At 45.2% G+C, this 21,076-nt stretch overlaps 2 protein-coding genes across 3 annotated transcripts in view; one reads left to right on the top strand and one right to left on the bottom strand.

Annotated features, from left to right (window-relative positions):
• nup43 (nucleoporin 43) overlaps positions 1 to 21,076 on the bottom strand; it is a 162,159-nt gene that overhangs the window by 99,620 nt on the left and 41,463 nt on the right. The window lies entirely within an intron of this gene.
• The window catches only part of si:dkeyp-110a12.4 (pancreatic secretory granule membrane major glycoprotein GP2), a 30,922-nt gene that overhangs the window by 7,879 nt on the left and 1,967 nt on the right, over positions 1 to 21,076 (top strand). For both annotated transcript variants that reach the window (XM_055635088.1, XM_055635087.1), the window contains exons 4-7: positions 332 to 492; positions 1,412 to 1,547; positions 8,907 to 9,001; positions 15,830 to 15,998. In XM_055635088.1, the coding sequence (XP_055491063.1) occupies positions 332 to 492; positions 1,412 to 1,547; positions 8,907 to 9,001; positions 15,830 to 15,998 (561 nt within the window). The remainder of the gene's footprint in view (positions 1 to 331; positions 493 to 1,411; positions 1,548 to 8,906; positions 9,002 to 15,829; positions 15,999 to 21,076) is intronic.

Below are 21,076 nucleotides of genomic sequence, written 5' to 3'. Positions count from 1 at the left end.
ATCTTCCTGTGGCACTGTCTCTGTTTTTCAAATGGGCATTGATGGGAGTGTTTCTGCATGAGAGGATTGAGTCTTATTGGGATTGAGTGCACTCGGATGAATAATTAAAAGGGCTGGGTTTGATTGAAAGGTGAGAGGAGATTTCAAGCTGGCTTTTTGAAATAATAACGTGTTAGTGGGCCAGCTGAATGATTTGAATGAGATCCTTAATGTAGGAGACTTGGGCTGCTAGAATTCAATGTGCCAAATATGCCTTGAGGCTCTTTGATGTAATGTTGCTGTAGCTGAATGCTCTGGATAGTCATTTTGCAAAATGATTAATTGTTTCCAGGACTCTGATGATGTGCACATCGTGTTCAGTAACACAATACAGAACAACAACTCTGGCATTATCACCAGAACCTACATCAACCTCACCTTTGCATGCAGATACCCACTGAACTACATTGTGCAGCAGATCAATGCGGATAACCAGATAAGTGCTGACACCAGGTAACTACTGCGCATCAGGAACTCTGCTCAATTCCTTCCTCTTTGTAACAACACCTCCTCTCCCGACCACAGACAAACGAGCCACGGCCAAGTCCAATTAACCCGATCGTACAGACCTACCGGTCTGTAGGACAGTTGTACAGGGTCTTGGTGAGACCACACCTGGAGTATTGCATACAGTTTTGGTCTCCAACTCTGAGGAAGGACATTATTGCCATAGAGGGAGTGCAGAGAAGGTTCACCAGACTGATTCCTGGGATGTCAGGACTTTCATATGAAGAAAGACTGGATACACTCGGCTTGTACTCGCTTGAATTTAGAAGATTGAAGGGGATCTTATAGAAATATACAAAATTCTTAAGGGGTTGGACAGGCTAGATGCAGGAAGATTGTTCCCAATGTTGGGGAAGTCCAGGACAAGAGGTCACAGTTTAAGGATAGAGGGGAAATCCTTTAGGACCGAGATGAGAAAAACATTTTTCACACAGAGAGTGGTGAATCTCTGGAACTCTCTGCCACAGAAGGTAGTTAAGGCCAGTTCATTGGCTATATTTAAGAGGGAGTTAGATGTGGCTCTTGTGGCTAAAGGGATCAGGGGGTACGGAGAGAAGGCAGGTACGGGATACTGAGTTGGATGATCAGCCATGATGATATTGAATGGCGGTGCAGGCTCGTAGGGCCGATTGGCCTATTCCTGCACCTATTTTCTATGTTTACCCCTTGTAAACCCTGGAGTCCGGCAGGGGCAGGGTGTGGGAGATATGATTTTAGACCCTCTTATTTGTCTCTATAAATAAAGCCCATTGAGTGAGTTCACCTTACTGTGTGTGCCAGTGTATGCATTATTGAACTGGTGTTATGGCTGATGCCACAACTTGTATCCAGGGCTGCTGCCTCTAATTCACTGTTCTTTTACCAGAACCATCACACTGAACACGGAAGATGGCAACTTCTCTATTGCAATGATGCTTTTTAAAGACGAAAATTATACGGATAAGTGGACCAGTGTTCCTTTTCTGAGTCTGGAAGATAACATCTATGTGAAAGTCACCATGGTATGAATTATTTCACACCGTTGAAATTTGATCTCGGAAGCACGTAAGGACAGTGACATATAACCATATAACCATATAACAATCACAGCACGGAAACAGGCCATCTCGGCCCTACAAGTCCGTGCCGAACAAATTTCTTTTTCCCCTTAGTCTCACCTGCCTGCACTCATACCATAACCCTCCATTCCCTTCTCATCCATATGCCTATCCAATTTATTTTTAAATGATACCAATGAACCTGCCGACACCACTTCCACTGGGAGCTCATTCCACACCGCCACCACTCTCTGAGTAAAGAAGTTCCCCCTCATATTACCCCTAAACTTCTGTCCCTTAATTCTGAAGTCATGTCCTCTTGTTTGAATCTTCCCTATTCTCAAAGGGAAAAGCTTGTCCACATCAACTCTGTCTATCCCTCTCATCATTTTAAAGACCTCTATCAAGTCCCCCCTTAACCTTCTGCGCTCCAGAGAATAAACTTATTCAACCTATCTCTGAATCACATGATGTGATTTGAGTGGAGAATCGTTGTAAAGGCTCATGCAAAGTAGTGTCTTCCCCTGGTCACTTCTACAAGGTTATAATAGATAACATTTTGGACGTTACATTGGGCTGCCCATAATTCGATCATCACATGGCAAACTACAATAGAAGCCATAACATGACAGGCACTGAAGATGGATATTCAATCCATTGCACCTCCCAGTGCAGTGCGCATATTTCACCACTCCTTCAAGTGTTTATCCAGTTTGCTTTTAGACTCAATGGGCATTCCTTCCTTTTAGCCTCAGAATTAAAGGGCGCTCTTTTCAAAAGGAGGTGAGGAGGAACTTGTTTAGTCAGAGGGTAGTTAATCTGTGAAACATTGCCACAGAGGGCTGTCAGTGGAGGCCGTCAGTGGATATTTTTAAGGCCGAGATTGACAGATTCTTGATTAGAATGGGTGTCAAGGTTTATGGGAAGAAGGCAGGAAAATGGGATTAGGAGGCATAGATCATCCATGATTGAATAGTTGAGTAGGCGCGATGGGCTGAATGGCCTAATTCTACTCCTAGACCTTGTGAACTGAATTAGTTTCCACCATCTCTTGGATTATGCACTCCAGATCATTGGAGTTTGTTTATATAAAAACATCTCACTCCTTTTGCCAACTAACAGGAGATCCTCTGGTCCCACACTCTCAAACAGTGTAAGCAGCTGCTCCTCGCTGACTTTGACAAAAGCCTGAGGGTGACAAAGGATGACCACAACCACTTTCATACATCGTCTGAAATACATTCCTTTCTTCAGACAGCGACTCTGTTAACTTCCACACAATTGTTTTAAATAATTTGTTGAAGTTTAGCCCAGAATTCATTCCTATAAAGAACACTCTTTCTGCAGAATGATCATTTCCTTCAACCCGTGTCTTGCATTCCTTGTGGGCCTGTGGGCCTGTCCCACTTAGGCGACAGCCCGTTATGCAGGCGGGGTACAGGGCAAGCGGGGGGAGCGCTGTCTGACGGTGCAAAGCCAATGTGATAGATACACACCGCGATGAACAGGAAGGTTGCCGCTGTAATGGCGCTATACAACACACACATGTACGGTAAGTCCTTTACCAGCCCGTTATGCAGGCGGGGTACAGGGCAAGCGGGGGGAGCGCTGTCTGACGGTGCAAAGCCAATGTGATAGATACACACCGCGATGAACAGGAAGGTTGCCGCTGTAATGGCGCTATAAAGCACAATGTACGGTAGGTCCTTTAAAAGAGGGGGGGGGAGAAGGAGTGGGGACAACTTTTAAGAAGCCAGAGATACACGGCTGTGAAGCTCGGCGGACATTAACATTACCAGTCGGTTATCCTTGTTTCTGAAAACTATTGTTTACGTTTTTTTTCCCAATGAGCCAAGGAAATTCACTGGTCAGCACTGGCTACAACCTACGAGAATCTAAGAGAACCTTCAACTTCCTGGCAACCCACTAGGACCTCCTGGCGACCGACCTGCGGCACGAGAATTCTCGCTACTCTCCATGGCGGCTTCATTCTGGTCGCCGTTAATTTTTCAACATGTTGAAAAAATTTGCAGCGACCATAATGAGGCCGTGACGAATTCCCAGAATGCAGGAACGGCTCACGACCATGAAGGCGACTCCCCAGCAACCACCCGCGAACATGTGGCGACCGTGTGGTGACTGCATAGTCTCCTGTAGTCTCCTAAAAAGTTGTCTAAGTGGGACAGGCCCATAAGGTAGCCTCTTGCTGTTCTTTGCTTTTGCAGTCACTCTCTCTCCAATAAAACGGCAATTCCACTTTCAATCCTGTGGAATTTAATTTACATAAACTCTGAAATGTAATATATAAGGCCACCACCTTCCCACTCTCTGGCTCTGCATTACATTGCAATGTCAGATCCTAATTTGAGGAAGGACATCCTTGTGATTGAGGCAGTGCAGCGTAGGTTCACGAGATTGATCCCTGGGATGGCAGGACTGTCATATGAGGAAAGATTGAAAAGACTAGGCTTGTATTCACTTGAGTTTAGAAGGATGAGAGGATATTGTACAGAAACATATGAAATTATAAAAGGACTGGACAAGCTAGATGCAGGTAAAATGTTCCCAATGTTGGGCGAGTCCAGAACCAGGGGCCACAGTCTTAGAATAAAGGGGAGGTCATTTAAGACTGAGGTGAGAAAAAACGTTTTCACCAGAGAGTTGTGAATTTATGGAATTCCCTGCCAAAGAGGGCAGTGGAGGCCAAGTACTGGATGGATTTAAGAGAGAGTTCGAGAATGCTCTAGGGGCTAGAGGAGTCAAGGGATATGGGGAGAAGGCAGGCACGGGTTATTGATAGGGGACGATCAGCCAAGATCACAATGAACGGCGGTGCAGGCTCGAAGGGCCGAAAGGCCTCCTCCTGCACCTATTTTCTATGTTTCTATGTTGCCGACTTGTTACCAAATGGTTCTGCAGATATACGTGGTACCATTTCTTGGAGACATCAAATTATTACCTATGGCAAGAACTTACTTGCTGGGGAAGGTCAAGTATAAGTGAATTTTGATCAACGTTGTCTTCTCTTCAGTCCTCTCCAAATATATAAATGTCTATTTTGGCTGCACTGGGAAGTTCAGGCTTTGGTTAGCTTCACACTATATTGTTTTTATTTATTTATTAATATATATTTTTTGTTTATTATATTTTCTATTAAGTCCTGACTACGGGTGCTGTCAGTACGGAATTCTCCCTGTGACCTGTGTGGGTTTTCTCCAGGTGCTCCGGTTTCCTCCCACCCCCCAAAGACGTACAGGTTTGTAGGTTAATTGGCTTGGTATAATTGTAAATTGTCCCTAGTGTGAGTAGGATACTGTTAGCGTGCGGGGACCACTGGTCGGCACGGACTCGGTGGGACAAAGGGCCTGTTTCCGCACTGTATCTCTAAACTAAACGACTGTGTTTACAAGGTGTTTAAGAAGGAACTGCAGATGCTGGAGAATTGAAGGTACACAAAAAAGCTGGAGAAACTCAGCGGGTGCAGCAGCATCTATGGAGCGAAGGAAATAGGCAACGTTTCGGGCCGAAACCCTTCTTCAGACTGATCGGGGGCGAGGGTGGGCGGGGACAAGAAAGGAAAAAGGAGGAGGAGCCCGAATGCTGGGGGATGGGAGGAGACAGCAGGGGGACTGAGGAAGGGGAGGAGACAGTAAGGACTAACAAAATTGGGAGAATTCGATGTTCATGCCCCCAGGATGCAGACTCATCAAACGGAATATTGATTGCTGTAAATTTCCGGTCCCCGCTGTGGCCATGGAGGAGACCCAGGACAGAGATGGTCGGACAGTAGAGGGGAGGGCTAGTTGAAGTGCTGAGCCACCGGGAGGTCCCCTGATTGTTTACAAGCCTATTGTCATGCAAGTAAGAATTTCAGTGTTCTGTTTTGAAACATATGAAAATTAAAAACTCTTGACTCTCTTCAAGCGTTTCACATAGCTGGAGGATACTTGCCCCTGTTGCATCTCGTTGATTCTGTAAACCTTCCCCCACCACCGGGTGTCACCATGGCCACAGCAGGGGGACGCTATTGGCCACCCCTGATCTCCCCTCATCAAACATTCAGTGACAGCCGCACCAAATTAAAATGGCAGAGGCAAAATAAATCGCAGCACAAGGCACTCATTCTCCCGAAGATTATTCCCAAGCCACGAGCCCCCACCGATGGGGAATGCCAGCCAGACAAGGTGCTCCGCACCTCTTCCACACGGCCACCTTTCTGGTTTTCATGTTCTTGGTGTTAAAGGCAGAGCTTCTTCAGCCTTGTCACAAAAACCTTGTCTGCTTCCATCTGTAGTTAGTAAGCGAGGTTGAAACAGGTTGGCTGCAGCATTGGATACTTTTACACTTTAGAGATACAGTGCGGAAACATAGAAACATAGAAAATAGGTGCAGGAGTAGGCCATTCAGCCCTTCGAGTCTGCACCGACTGCCATTCAATATGATCATGGCTGATCATCCAACTCAGTATCCTGTACCTGCCTTCTCTCCATACCCCCTGATCCCTTTAGCCACAAGGGCCACATCTAACTCCCTCTGAATATAGCCAATGAACTGGCCTCAACTACCTTCTGTGGCAGAGAGTTCCAGAGATTCACCACTCTGTGTGAAAAATGTTTTTCTCATCTCGGTCCTAAAGAAACAGGCATTTCGGCCCTCCAAGTCTGCTCTGACCAGCGATCACCCCGTATTCTAGCACCATCGCTGGTCTGAGCTGAGTTTCCCGCCTTCCAATTCCTCCATCACCCAGGCAGCTTCAGTTCTCCAGAGATGCTGCCTGACCCGCTGAGTTACTCCAGAATTTTGTGACTCTCTTTAGCCTCAGTAACACTGTCTGCTCTGCTTCAGTTCAGCTGCTTTTGATGTTCCCCAAGGTGCTGGAGATACCTCCAGATCAGACAGTTCAAAGCCCCTCGCCCGGCCTGCCATTCTGAGCCCCCAAATAACCCGAGGCCATGCTGCTCATCACCAGACCTGCACCCAGCTTTGCTCAGCCATCAATCCTGCTCTCGCTGACCCAAAGTGCTCTCCATTGGTCCCCACCCTGCTTAAATTTCTCATCATCGTGTTGCCCGAGACATAGCCCTTCCTAACTCGTCCCCCTTCCTGATATCACTCTTTCAGCTCCTACATCTGGTTTAATTTCTTTTTCACTTCACAAAGTGCTCAGGAACCTATTTTTTTGTAAAATGAGCCATTGTAGGAGTATCTGGATGAACACTTGAATCACAGAGGCATTCAAGACTACAGACCCAGTCAGTGCTGATGAGTAATTGATGGTCAGGATGGACATGATGGGCCAAGGGGCCTGTTTCTATGTTGTATCAATCTATGACAATGACTTGAAAGCTAGTCATTATAGCCACTGTCCTTACAGGGACAGGAGTTACAGCTGATGAACATTGAGCCTTCAGTTGGCTGACACTATTAGGAAGCCCTGCTTCTGGCAAACATGGAATGAGTGTGAATTGCCCCATTGTGTTCTGGTGAGATTTACAGAATAGAAGTGATTGGCACCCAAGAATATGAATCGCCCACTTCAAGACTGAGCCGGATTCTGTACCAGTCTATGGAATCTACCTAAGATTCCAAGGCTGAATGAGTTAGGGCTTGATTCTTTGGAGCGCAGAAGGTTAAGGGGGGACTTGATAGAGGTTTTTTAAATGATGAGAGGGATAGACAGAGTTGACGTGGAAAAGCTTTTCCCACTGAGAGTAGGGAAGATTCAAACAAGGGGACATGACTTGAGAATTAAGGGACTGAAGTTTGGGGGTAACATGAGGGGGAACTGCTTTACTCAGAGAGTGGTAGCTGTGTGGAATGAGCTTCCAGTGAAGGTGGTGGAGGCAGGTTCGTTTTTATCATTTAAAAATAAATTGGATAGTGATATGGATGGGAAGGGAATGGAGGGTGATGGTCTGAGCGCAGGTATATGGGAATAGGGGAGATTATGTGTTCGGCACGGACTAGAAGGGTCGAGATGGCCTGTTTCCGTGCTGTAATTGTTAATGGTTATATGGTTATCATTCCCAAAAATCAGAACTGTTCCCCTTTCCTGACTTAATTGCCAAATGGAGGAAATGTCATCAAGAAACAGAACTCTGTTTAGCAGATGTCTACCATGAGCAGGAGGTGGAAAGTGCTTGCTTTAGTCCAATCCTAGGATTTATCAAAGATTTTTGTAGCTAACAAAAAAAATGTTTGAGTATGTCCAGGTCCCACAAACAACAGGAGCACCAATGACCAAATGATCCAAATCAGTCTGATGAAGGGTTTCGACATGAAACGTTACCTATCCATATTGTGCTGAGATGCTGCCTGACCCGATGAATTATTCCAGTACTTTGTGTCTTTTGTAATGGAGCATCAGCAGTTCCTTGTTTCTATGGGAGAAATGTTTTGTGTAGGCAATAGGCAATAGGTTCAGGAGTAGGCCCTTCGGCCCTTCGAACCAGCACCGCCATTCAATGTGATCATGGCTGGTCATCCACAATCAGTACCCCGTTCCCTTCTTCTCCCCATATCCCCTGACTCCGCTATCTTTAAGAGCCCTATCTAGCTCTCTCTTGAAAGTATCCAGAGAACAGGCCTCCACCGCCCTCTGAGGCAGATAATTCCATAGAAGGAATTCCACATAGGAAGGAACTGCAGATGCTGGTTTGCACTGAAGATAGACACAAAAAGCTGGAGTAACTCAGCGGGTCAGGCACCATCTCTGGAGTCAAGGAATAGGTGCTGTTTCAGGTTGGGTCTGAAGAAGGGTTTTGACAAGAAATGTCACTTATTCCTTTTCTCCAGAGATGCTGCCTGATCCGCTGAATTACTCCTGCTTCTTGTGTCTATCTTTGGAGAAGTATTTTGTCCGCTTTCAAAGCAATGGCATGTTCGTTTCACTGATCAAGAGGGCAGATATTGCCTTGGTTTAACATCTCAACAGATAGATGGATTGGTTAATAATTAAGTCACATTAAATTTACATAAAATCAGTAAAGATGTAACCTTTGTTTTCTCATTCCTCACTATTATGATTTATTTCCTGTAGAAATGTTTCTTCATCAGTTAGAGTCAAAGACTTATACAGCATGGAAACGGGCCCTTCTGCCCAGCGTGCCCATGCCAACCAAAGTGCCCCATCTACACTACTCCAACCCGTCCATGCTTAGCCCATATCTCTCTAAACCTTTCCTATCCATATACCCATCCAAATGTATTTTAATTTCTGCCTCAACTACCTCCTCCGGCAACACATCCCATATACCCACCACCCTTTTCCAACATATTCCAGCTCCCCACATCACCAGTATGATCTTTGTGGTTGCTTTACAGATACCAACTCACTTATCTGTGCGTCTGGAGAAGTGCTGGGCAACGCCAACCAATGAGCCTCATCATAACACTCAGTATGTCTTCATTAAAAACAGGTCGGTGACTGGTCCATTGTTTTCACAAAGACGTTGGTTGCTAGGTTAATGATGGGATCAGAGCAGTAAGAGACAAACAAGTCAGAGCTCACTACTCAAAACCGTCTTAACAAAAGCGCATCAGTTTCAACACTACAAAACGTGCCAAGGTCCCCACTTGTACAAACATGTTATTCAGGAGAACTTCTCTCATACAGTAATACAGTGCAGTAGGGCAACACAGTCCGCAACGGTAGAGTTGCTGCCTTACTGAGCTAGAGAATTTGATTGTTACTATGGGTGCTGCGTATACGAGTTTGTTTGCTCTCCCTGTAACCGGGTGGGTTTTCTCCATGTGCTCCAATTTCCTCCCACATTCCAAAGATGTGCAGGTTTGTAGGTTATTTGGCTTCCGTAAAAATTGTCCCCAGTGTGCACATTGATTGCGGGTCAGTGCGGACTCAGTGGGCTGTAGGGCCTGTTTTCATGCTGTGTCTCTAAACTAAACTACAAATTTGTGAGTATATTCTTACACTATAAACTTGGTGCATGGGGAGGGTAGAACTTACTTAAACAAGAGAAGTGCACAGGGCAACTCGCTCACTTGTACATAATATAAACCTGCATGCATCATCTTTTCCATTAATTGTCCAATCAGTCAGGGTAATCAAATATAATAGTAAGATTAAACGAGAACTTACCAGTTTGAAGTTTGATCTTGATTCTATGAGGAATTACGATGAGCGATTACGTGAAGAAGGGCCGTCCGTCTGCGTGCGCGTCAATCTTCAAAGCAGCGGTGTTAAATCACAGATAAAAAGAAGACCTGAGAATAGTAAGATTGTGAAAAAACTAGAACTTCCATATGACCTTGATAATATGAGGGTGGGAGTGGTGGGCACGTAATCGCTCATCGTAACTCCTCATAAAATCAAGATCAAACTTCAAACTGGTAAGTTCTCGTTTAATCTTACTATTTTACTTCGGAGTCACGTGAGTGACTACGTGAAGATTTCAAAGCTCTGTGATTTCACGCCGGTTACGAATCCAGGCGTCACACACTGAATGGATTGACCATGGATGAGAGTATTATTAAAGCATTCAGACATAACGTAGTTAGTAAAGACACTGATGCTTTAAAATAAAGAAAAAGAACCGAACCTGTGGGAAAACTAGGTAACAGAACTTAGGATGGCACGAGCAAATACCCCTGGTCCGATAATGGGTTTGTTATAAAACCGCTGGAACGTTCTTTCGTTCACCCATCCTGCAGCCGCTAGGATGTCATCAAGGGGTAAGTCCATCGTTCTTGCTGCCGACGTAGATGCAGCCCTGGTGGAGTGAGATTTAAAGATATGAGTATTTATTCCCGCTACCACCATTACCTCCTTTAACCATCTGGAGATAGTTTGTGTTGACACCTTTCGGTGTGGTTTCTTGTGGCTGATGAGGACCGATTGTTCTGAGCCTCTGAGGTTCTCCGTAACTCTCAGGTAGTGGTGTAAATATGTTACCACACACAATCGTTGGTCCTCTGGATATGCCAGGAACTGGATCTTCATCCCTGGCATTCCTGGCCTGCTCTGTTTGATCAGGTCCTTAACAACGAATGTTATTTTATTCGTATTGCTGGTCATGTAGTCCAGTCGTAGTTTTTGTAGTGTCTGGACTCTTTGGGCTGTTATTAGCGCCATCAGCATAACCACTTTCAATGTTAGTTTTGACAAAGATAAGGACATTGGCTGTCCTCACTGACGAAGTAAGGTCAGTACCATGCTCACATCCCATGTGTCTGTGTACCTAGGCCTTGGGGATATCGATTTGTAAATTCCCTTCATGAATTTTATTACGAAGGGGTGCGTTCCTATCGGCCCGTGCCCTGCCTCCAGTGTCAGATAGGAGGACAGTGCGCATCTGGCACTGTTGATTGCGCTATAACTTAATTTATAGTCATGGTACAGTGCTGATAGGAACTCCAAGACATCCGTTATCCGAACTGTGTTGTATGTTATATTGTTTGCATGGCAGAAAGCTTCCCACTTCTTAATATGAGTGGTGTATTGTTTTTTGTTACTGTCCCTCCATGCCTTTGTGATGACATCCACAGTTCGTTCGGATAGTCCAATGTCTTGAAATGGCCTCCTCAGAATCTGCAAACCAACAAATTAATCCGGTCAGAAAGTGGATGGTTGCTCCCTGAAACAGGATTTACTAGGAGATCTCTCCTCTTAGGTACAACCATTAATGGCTGGACTATGATCCCCAATATTTTCAGGAACCAGGCTTGTGTAGGCCAATCTGGTACTACTAAAATGCCTGTGGCTTTGTCTTGCTTGATTTTAGTCAAGCATCGGTTTATGAGGCAGAATGGTGGGAAAGCATAAATATACATTCCTCCCCAGTTTAGAGAAAAAGCATCCACTGACTCTGCTCCTGGGTCCGGCTCCCAGGACACATATCTGGGTAATTGATGGTTTAATCTAGATGCAAACAGATCCAAATCTGGAGTGCCAAATCGTATAGTTATTTCATTGAATACCGTACGATTCAACATCCATTCTATGTTATCATTAAACATTCGTGACCTTGCATCTGCCACCGTGTTATATCTTCCTGGTAGATATACTGCCGTAACCCAAATATCCCTCTCGATGCACCAGTGCCAAATGAGGTTAGATAATCTGTCACAGGATACAGATTTTACACCACCCATGTGATTGATATATGCTACCGCAGTAGTGTTATCAATCTGAATTTGAACATGCACATGTTGCATGTTGTTACAGAGAGACTTGAGCCCATATTGTGCCCCCAACAATTCTAGGTAATTGATTCCATATAGTTGGAGTATAGCAGACTCTTGCTCATTCCATCTGCCTCCACAGCTCCTGACTGTGTTTGTGGCTCCCCATCCTAAACCGCTTGCGTCGGTTTGGAGAAACACTGATGGGCTCTCAAGTAAGATTTCTCTTGAGCTGAGTCTTATGTTTGCCATCCACCATTGTAGTTCAATAATGGCTTCAGCTGGTAACCACATAGATTTGCCAAACTGACCTGCATGTAATTTCAATGCTCGTTCCTTTGCCCGCTGCAAATGCTGGTAATGCAAAGATCCGTAGCGTACTGCAGGAAAGGCAGCTACCAATTTGCCAATTACACTTGCTGTTTGTCTGATAGTTGGTTTGTGTTTTTCTATCAGATCATTGCAGGCTTTCCTCAAGTCTTGTTGTTTGCCTTTAGGCAAAGTCACCAACATGGTTACTGTATTGATAGTAAATCCTAGGTAATCAATTACCTTGGTAGGAGTTAATTTTGATTTAACTGGATGGATTAGGAACCCAAGTTTTTCAAACAGGGTTTTGGTTGCCTTGACTGTTGCTTCTGCCAATTCTTTGGTGACTCCAAAGATGAAAATGTCATCCAAATATGCCATGACTATGTGATTTTGAGATCTTAGCAGCCCCAGAATTGGTTTCAGTAATTTGGTAAACAGTCTAGGGGCTGATGTCAACCCATTTGGCAGAGCCTTGTATTGCCATTATTGACCCATCCAGGTAAACTTCAAATATCTCCTATACTCTTTGTGAATAGACACCAAATAGTATGCATCTTTGAGGTTGATGCATGCCATATAGCCATTTTTGGAAACCAACTGAGTTGCTGTTCCAAAATTGTCCATTTTACAGTGTTTATATTGCACATATGTATTGAGTTCCGTAAGATCCAAAATAATGCGGATCCCTCCATCTTTTTTCTCTTTTGAGAATAAATTGGATATAAATTGGTGAAGTTCTGTGTATGACCTCTCAATAACTTTATTGTCAGATAACGTTTCAATTTCTTTTTGTATATTCATTGTGTCTTTTTGGGAAAAGACATATGTGCGAATATTAGAATGTGTTGGCGGTGGTGATGAATTCAAATTGAACTCAATTTTGAATCCTTCTATACTGTGCAGTATGAATGGATCCTTAGTAACCCACAACCATTCTTTTAAGAAGTATTTTAACCTTCCACCCACCTGTAAGTGAGGTTCGTCTGGTATGTTCCCTGAGGAACTGGTTTGACTTACCTCTGTTGTTACTAGCGGCGTGGTGCTGGTATTCGTCCGCGAGGTTTGGGGAGCAGAGCTGGTGGTTGCTCTCTCCTCATCCTCGCTGTCGGCCTGCTGGGGCCTGCCCCTAAAAAAGACCTTGACTCAGGTGTGAATCTTCCTCCGGTGCCTGGCTCTATAGGTGTAAAACGCCAAGAACTGTAGGGGTTCTATTGACAGGTCTTCCCCGAACAGGTAGTTTGCGGGCTGGATGTTGCTAGCTTTGCAAAGAGCTGCGAATTTCGAATTTATTGCTGGTTTTATTGCATCTTTCCGAATGCAGTTTATTTCGAAGCGGACATTACATAGCAGTGCCATGGTATCCTGTTCCAGGTCAGTGAGGAGGCCTCCTTCCACACCTCCTGCAAACGAAGTAATTCCAGACCCCAGCAGGTTTAATACTTTTTGGAATTTCAGTTCCTGGTTCCTGATGATGGGGCCTATTTGCCCCCAAATTATATGGTTCACCGCTTGAACCTTGAGGGAAGCACAATTAGATGGTGGGGGGTACCTGTTCAGGGTTTCTTCCATGACCAGATCTTTGAGTTGATGAGACGCCAAGTAGTTGATGTTACTTGCTAGGTCTTCATCCAAGGGAGCACCCAGTGATGTGGTAATCGCAAACTTAGTTGATTGTAGAGGTACTTCCTCCAATCTCCCCTGGGAGTGTTCCCCCCCTTGTGCTTCCAAACTCTGAATCCGGGTAATCCCCATATGTACTTCCCCCTTCCATGGAAAAGACATATTGCTGCCCAGAGTATGAGGCTGCTGGCACGGTCTGTAGAAGGGACTCGTGCTGATATTGCTACTTTTTCCAGAGTTTATCATTGTGGAGCAGCTTCTCCACAAGCTGCTCCATGTGGGAGAGTCGTCCTCGGACGCTTCCCGATGTGGGAGGGTATCTCTCTTCCCCGGACTCATCCGAGTCTACGGGTCTGGCAGACTTATGGGTGGCTTTACGCCCCGCCGGGACCACCACGGTGCTTTCCTCCTGCACCAAGTCTGCTGCTGCCGGTTCTGATGCCGGCGGCAATGTCGGCGAAAAAGACCGTCGTCTGCTACCGGGAATGCCGCGGTCTTCGGCAGCTGGATTCCCCGTGGACCGTCTCTTCGACATTTTTTGGGGCTCCGAAAAACAAATAATTTCCTTAGCCCGAACGGAAAGCGCAGGGTAAGTGGTTCAACTTTCCTTACCTGCCGCCTTTTTAAAATCCCAACGGCTAGGAGGACGCAGTGCCTCTCCCGTCCGTTGCGCGCGTTGCTTTCAGACGTAATGACGCGCACGCAGACGGACGGCCCTTCTTCATATAGTCACTCACGTGACTCCGAAGTAAAATTGATGTTTTGCTTGAAGTGTCTGGTACACAGAAAATTGAACTACAAGCAGTTCTTATAACAGTATAGAGTGAATCCATTTAGTCTATCGGGACCATGCCTGCTCTTAGGGGAATAATTCTCCCCTTCTCCTTATATTCTTGTAACTCCACAACTGTTGCTGTCTCTCATATGTGCCGAACGATTCATTTTTGCTACTTACCTATACTCGGGGTAACCTACAGTGGACAATTATCCTACCAACGTCTTTGGGAAGTGGAAGGAACCTGGAGCAGTTGGCCAGAATCTGCACGGTCACAGGAGGAATGAGCAAACTGCAAATCGATAGCACCAGGGTTTCCAGATTTTACCAGTTCATTACAAGGTGCACGTGACTCTGTTTGCAAATCTGCCGCATTTTGATACACCTACACTACCATGTTTTATGTCGATGTTTCAGCAGCATAATTCCTTCGATCAGAAATGCACAGCCCTCTTAACAGCCCCCTGGAGAAAGTGAGATGACATTTTTGACATGGATATTGCAGTTCGATTATGGAGTTCACATGGGGACGGGAGAGCAATTTGTGCTCAAATAAAATGCGGTTCAGGTTTAGTCAGAGAATGATGAGGGAAGAGGCTATTAAGAGTGTGCATTTCTGATCGAAGGAAATATGCAGGATTTTATATTGAGAGTAGTGCTGTCTATGACTAGAATAATAAAATTCAGCATCGTGTTTGCAACTGATCCATCAGCAAACTAAATATTCACAAAGAAAGGTCAATGAATTAGTGGTAAAAGTTCCATCTCATCAGATCGTATATCAATGGGAATTGTCAACTCCAATTGTTTTCATCACATGACTTGATGCTCCTGACGGGTTGTTCAACATATGGTGCACCACCTCCCTTCCTAGTCCACAGGCTCTTCATTTTTCAATTCAGCCCACGCCGACCATCGATCATCGTTCACCCCTAGTTCTACATTATCCCACTTTCTTATCCACTCCCTACACATTAAGGGCACTTTTACAGAGGCCAAATTAACCCACAAACCCGCATGTCTCTGGGAGGTGGGAGGATACTGGAGCAAACCTTTGTGGTCACAGGGAGAATGTGCAAACTCCACATAGACAGAGCCCGAGGGCAGGATCAAAACCGTAGTCTCTGGTCCTGTGAGGCAGCAGCCCTGCCAACTGTGCTGCCCTGTTCTTTTCAAACTCAGCAGTTGTGCTGTCCTGCCCAAGAGTTACTCCTGGGTTCTGCTCTCACCGTATATCCTGGAGATTAATCCTCAATTTCTCGAGGCTATGGGGACAACTTTAGAGGGTTGGTACCAGAGGCGTAGAAGATGAAAGCAATGGAAATGGTCTACGATTTGTGTAGATTCACTCAACATTGCTTTGGTTGTTACTGACAGGATTGTGTTGTTCTACTAACAGCTGCCCAGAGGTAACAACTGAACACACCTTATCGGTGAAAGCAAATGGACAAGGTTCGGAGGCCAGATTTCGGATTCAAATGTTTAAGTTTGTGGGGAACTCCTACAATGATATCTTCCTGCACTGCCATGTTCAAATATGTCACAGCGCAGTTGTCCAATGCAAGCCTGTAAGTATACAATGCTGTAAGTTGGAAGAGTGTTGTTGCAACTTGAATGTTTGAGAGATCATTTCCCCTCAATAACAACTGGCCTGCGAGCTCAGTTTCAGGTCTCAAATCTCAGCCATAACAGTAAGCATGATGTGATCTAATTTTTACCCCTTGCTTCCCATGGCATTTTGGACATGGAAATTGCAGCCTCGATGATTGGGTTAAAGTTGTGACTGAAGATCAGTTTTGGTTCATATAAGGTGCGAATAGTCACATTCTGTCACGGACAGTCACAGGTCGAGAGGGGGCTGTTAGTAGGCACTTCTAAACTAAGGAATCATATGGAATTTTATATTGAGAAATGTACTGTCTGAGGCTGAAATAATATAATTCAGCTTTTGGCTGTTCTGTCACTGAATTAAATATTCACATTAAAAGGTCAATGAATTGGAGGTGACATTTCCATCTTGTCTCTCTATGAACATCTGTTCATATCCCATTGTTTGGAGATTCTCATTGTTTAAACATTTTGATGGTTCAGCCTCTGCCTCACCAGGTTCTGTTTCTCACATGTCCTTTATATACACCCCAACACTGTCTCCTGAACTTCTTTAAACATACCGGGATCCTATTTCCTGCACTGGCTTTAAACTCACTTACTCTGTTTCCTGCACTCCTTTTCAACACCCTGGAGCCCTGTTTCTGCATGTTGTTTAACTTTGCCAGGTTCTGCTTTACTGCTTAAACACACCAGGGCCAGAATTGTCCATGCATCTTTTAAAATTGCTGGTTCATTGCAAATGTGAGAACACAGAACAGCACAGGAATGGGTCATTCGGCCCCCAATGTTTGTGCCAAACATGATGCCAAGTTAATCTGATCTCATCTGCCTGTACATAATCAATATCCCTCTATTCCCTGCACTTCAATATGCCTCTCTAAAAGCCTATTAAATGCCACTGTTGTATATGTCTCCATCACCACCCCTGGGCATGCATTCCATAAAGTGATAAAGTCATAAGGGAGAGGAGTAGAATCAGGCCATTGCGCCCATCGTCTACTTCGCCATTCAATCATTGCTGATCTATCTCTCCCTCCTAACCTCATTCTTCTGCCTTCTCCCCATAACCTCCGACATCGTACTAATCAAAAAAGCTATCAATCTCTGCCTTAAAAAGATCCACTGACGGCCTCCACAGCCTTCTGGGGAAAAGAATTCCACAGATTCATCAATCTCTGACGAACAAAATGTCTCCTCATCTTCTTCCTTAAAGAACATCCTTTAATTCTGAGGCTATGACCTCTGATCCTAGACTCTCCCACTTGTGGAAACATCCTCTCCACAACCACTCTATCCAAGCCTTTCACTATACTACGTTACAATGAGGTTTCCCGTCTTTCTTTTAAACTCCAGCAAGTACAGGCCCAGTGCCGACAAACGCTCATCATAGGTTAACCTGCTCATTCCTGGGATCATTCTTGTAAACCTCTTCTGGACTCTCTCCAGAGCCAGCGCATCCTTCCTCAGATATGGTGCCCAAAATAGCTCAGAATATTCCAAATGCGGCCTTACCAGCGCTTTATAGAGCCTCAGCATCACATCCCTGTTTTTGTGTACAAACCCTCTTGAAATAAATGCTAGTGTTGAGTTTGCTCTCTTTAGAATAGAATAGAATAGAATAGTTTCTTTATTGTCATTGTAACATGGGCCATGTACAACGAAATTTAAAATGTCAGCCAGTCAGTGCAGCATTCAAACATTTCTAAAGCTAACGAAACATCCACGGTAAAATAATAAAGATAAGCAAATAAATAAATATCACAGACAAAGCACCCATACACACCCAACCCTCCATCCTTCTGTCGATTTCACCATTACCACAGTCCCTTAGTCTGTATCGCCCCTGCGTTCCTTGGCGGCCACATTTAGTGCTTTTATGAGCATGGGGTAAAAACCCATTTTTTAGTCTATTTGTCCTTGTTTGTGGATCTGTACCGTCTGCCTGACGGCAACTGTTCAAACAGGGAGTGTCCTGGGTGGGACATGTCCTTTATTATATCTGGGTTTTTTTTGGTGCAGCGGGAACTGTGTAAGTCCTCCAAGGTAAGGAGAGGGCAGCCGACAACCCTCTGGGCGTTGTCAATGGCCCTCTGGACCGCTTTCCTCTGAGCCACTGTTCAGCTGGTGTACCACACGCATACACAGTATGTTAGTATGCTCTCAATGGAGCACCGATAAAAGGACAGCAGCAGCCTCTCAGTGATGTTGTTCTTCCTGAGCACCCGCAGGAAGTGCAGTCTCTGCTGGACCTTTTTCAGCCGCGCAGTGGTGTTCACGCTCCACGTCAGGTCCTCCTCAATGTGGATTCCCAGGAAGCGGAAATCCGCCACCCTCTCTACACAGTCCCCTCTGATGGTCAGTGGTACCATGTCCGTTTTGTTTTTCCTGAAGTCTATTATTAATCCTTCGTCTTTGAGGTGTTGAGGAGCAGGTTATTTTCTTCGCACCACACTGTCAGCTGCTGCCACCTCATCCCGGTAGCCTATTCGTCCCCCCCCGGAGATGAGTCCCACCATTGTCTGTCATCCGCAAATGGGCAATGGTGTTGCTGTGGTAAAGGGGGTAAAGTCATAAGTGTAGAGGTGTAGAGCAGGGGGCTCATTACGCAGCCCTGTGGAGAGCCGGTACTTCGCTGAGGGCCGTGGATGTGTGATGGCCCATCTCTGACTCTCTGGCTTCTACCCGACATTCTTCTTATCCACGTACAGGTGGAGTGTGGAAGTCCCAAGTCCCCCAGTTTATCCACCTCTTTCTGGGGAAGGATAGTATTAAAAGCAGAGCTGTAGTCCACAAAGAGCATCCGCACGTAGCTCCCCCGCTGCTCCAGGTGAGACAGTGCAGCATGGAGATCTGTGGCTACAGCGTCCTCTGTGGATCTATTCGCTTCTGTACGCAAACTGGTGGGGGTCAAAGCTATGATCTCTGATCCTGTGACTCTCCCCCGTGGAACCATCCTCTCCACAACCACTTCATCACCAAGCCTTTCGACTGGCCGGTAGTCGTTAGGCTGGAGTTGTCCCGTCTTTTTTTGGGCAAGGGGACTATGGTGGAGGACTTCAGACAGGGTGGGACAGTGGACTGGGCCAGAGACTGGTTAAAAATCCTTGTAAGGACTCCAGCCAGCTGGTCTGCGCAGTCCTTCAACACGCGTCCAGAGACGCCGTCCGGACCAGTAGCCTTCCTTGGATTGATGTCCAAAGAAGTGGTTCAGCTCCTCTGCCAGCGAGGCGTCACCTTCAACAGCTCCAAGGTTGGTCTTATAGTTGGTGAGATACTGGATCCCCTGCCACACCTGCCTGCTGTTATTACTGTCCAGGTGGTCCTCTATCTTCCTCCTGTAATTTGATTTGGCCTTTACTACCAATTCGACTTGCAGATTAACTTTTTGGAAATCCTGCATCAGCACTCCCAAGTCCCCTTGCACCTCTGATTTCTGGATTCTCTCCCCATTTAGAAACTAGTTTATGCCTTTATTCCTACTACCAAAATGCATGACTCCAAACTTTGCTACACTATATTCCACCTGCCACTTCTCTATCCACTCTCCCAACCTGTCCAAGTCCTTCTGCTGAGTCCCTGCTTTCTCTACACTGCCTGCCCTTCCACCTATTTTCATATAATCCACAAACTGGGCCACAAAGCCTTCAATCCCCTCGTCTAAATCATTAATATACACCGTGAAGAGTAGCGGCCACAGCACCGACCCTTGTGGAACTCCGCTAGTCACTGAACCATTCCAGGCCCCATTACGTTCTATGTAAAAAAACTTGCCCCGCACATATCCATTAAATGTTCCCCCTCTCACCTTATAGCAAAGCCCTCTAGTGTTGGACATTTTTCCACCCTGGAAATAAAGGTTCTGACCGTCTAACCTATATATGCCTCTAATCATTTTATATACTTCTATCAAGTCTCCCCTCAACCTCTGACGTTACAGAGAAAACAATCCAAGTCTATCCAAACTCTCCCTGTAACTGAAACCCTCTAATCCAGACAGCATTCTGATAAACCTCCTCTGCACCCTCTCCAAAGCCTCCACAAAGCTCTCCAAAGCCCTGCCATGCGGCGACCAGAACTGCACGCAATACCCCAAATGGGAACGAACCAAAGTCCTTTAGAGCTGCATCATGACTTCCTGACACTTATATTTAATGCCTTGTTATTGTACTGCTGTGTAAAAGATGAATTTTCTTTGCATTGGGGTGTAATAGGAAAATATCCGAAACTCATATGTCCTGACATTGCTGGGTTATTGGAGTTTAACTATACAATTGTAATTTTTAAGCACTCTCAGGATGTGTGGGTCTTCAATGCAAATCAGAATGATAACTGAGCACCGAAGATTCCACTCTGAGCACAGGTTTTAATGATATATTGCATTATTTTGTATTAAGAATATTTCATCAATGTGTTAGGAATGATGAAGAATTTCTTTCCCTAAAATATACTCAAGTCAGAACATTTGTAAGTATATTACACAGTTCATTCACATGCCACCATTCACAGCCCATTTAATCTCATTTGCTCAGAAGTGTTATATTTTATCAACATGTGATCAACTTTTTTTATTTCACCTAGATTCTTCGAACGCTAAATGGGAATGTTTTTGTAAGGGGCTCAACCCTTCAGTGTCCAGTGTTGGAGGGCCTTTAACTGTGGCCTTTCCCTTAGAGCCTTGGCAGCCACTGCACCTAGCTTCAATGTATTCCAAAAGCTGTTGCATGCGCCTTGCAATATGCCAGGCTGCACCATTCAGCGTGGGTGGCTGCTTATATTGGAGGATCAACACATTTCAGGCAGACCGGAGTTGATGATCTTTCAGCAAAGAACATAGAACTGTAGACTGAGGCAGTAACTATTGGCATTCGATTGTCCTGTTTTTACCTGGGCAATTTCTTACTTTGTCTCGGTGATCAAAGGTTTGGCACAGCTTTTTCCTTTGTTTGCAACTCGTACACTGGAACAAATATAACAGTATCTACCCTGTCCAATTCCCTTAGAAATTTATATATTTTTATAACATCACCCCTCATTC

Source organism: Leucoraja erinacea, chromosome 5, assembly GCF_028641065.1.
Source record: "Leucoraja erinacea ecotype New England chromosome 5, Leri_hhj_1, whole genome shotgun sequence".
In the NCBI taxonomy this organism is placed as follows: Eukaryota; Metazoa; Chordata; class Chondrichthyes; order Rajiformes; family Rajidae; genus Leucoraja; species Leucoraja erinaceus.
This window is presented reverse-complemented; position numbering and strand designations above follow the sequence as displayed.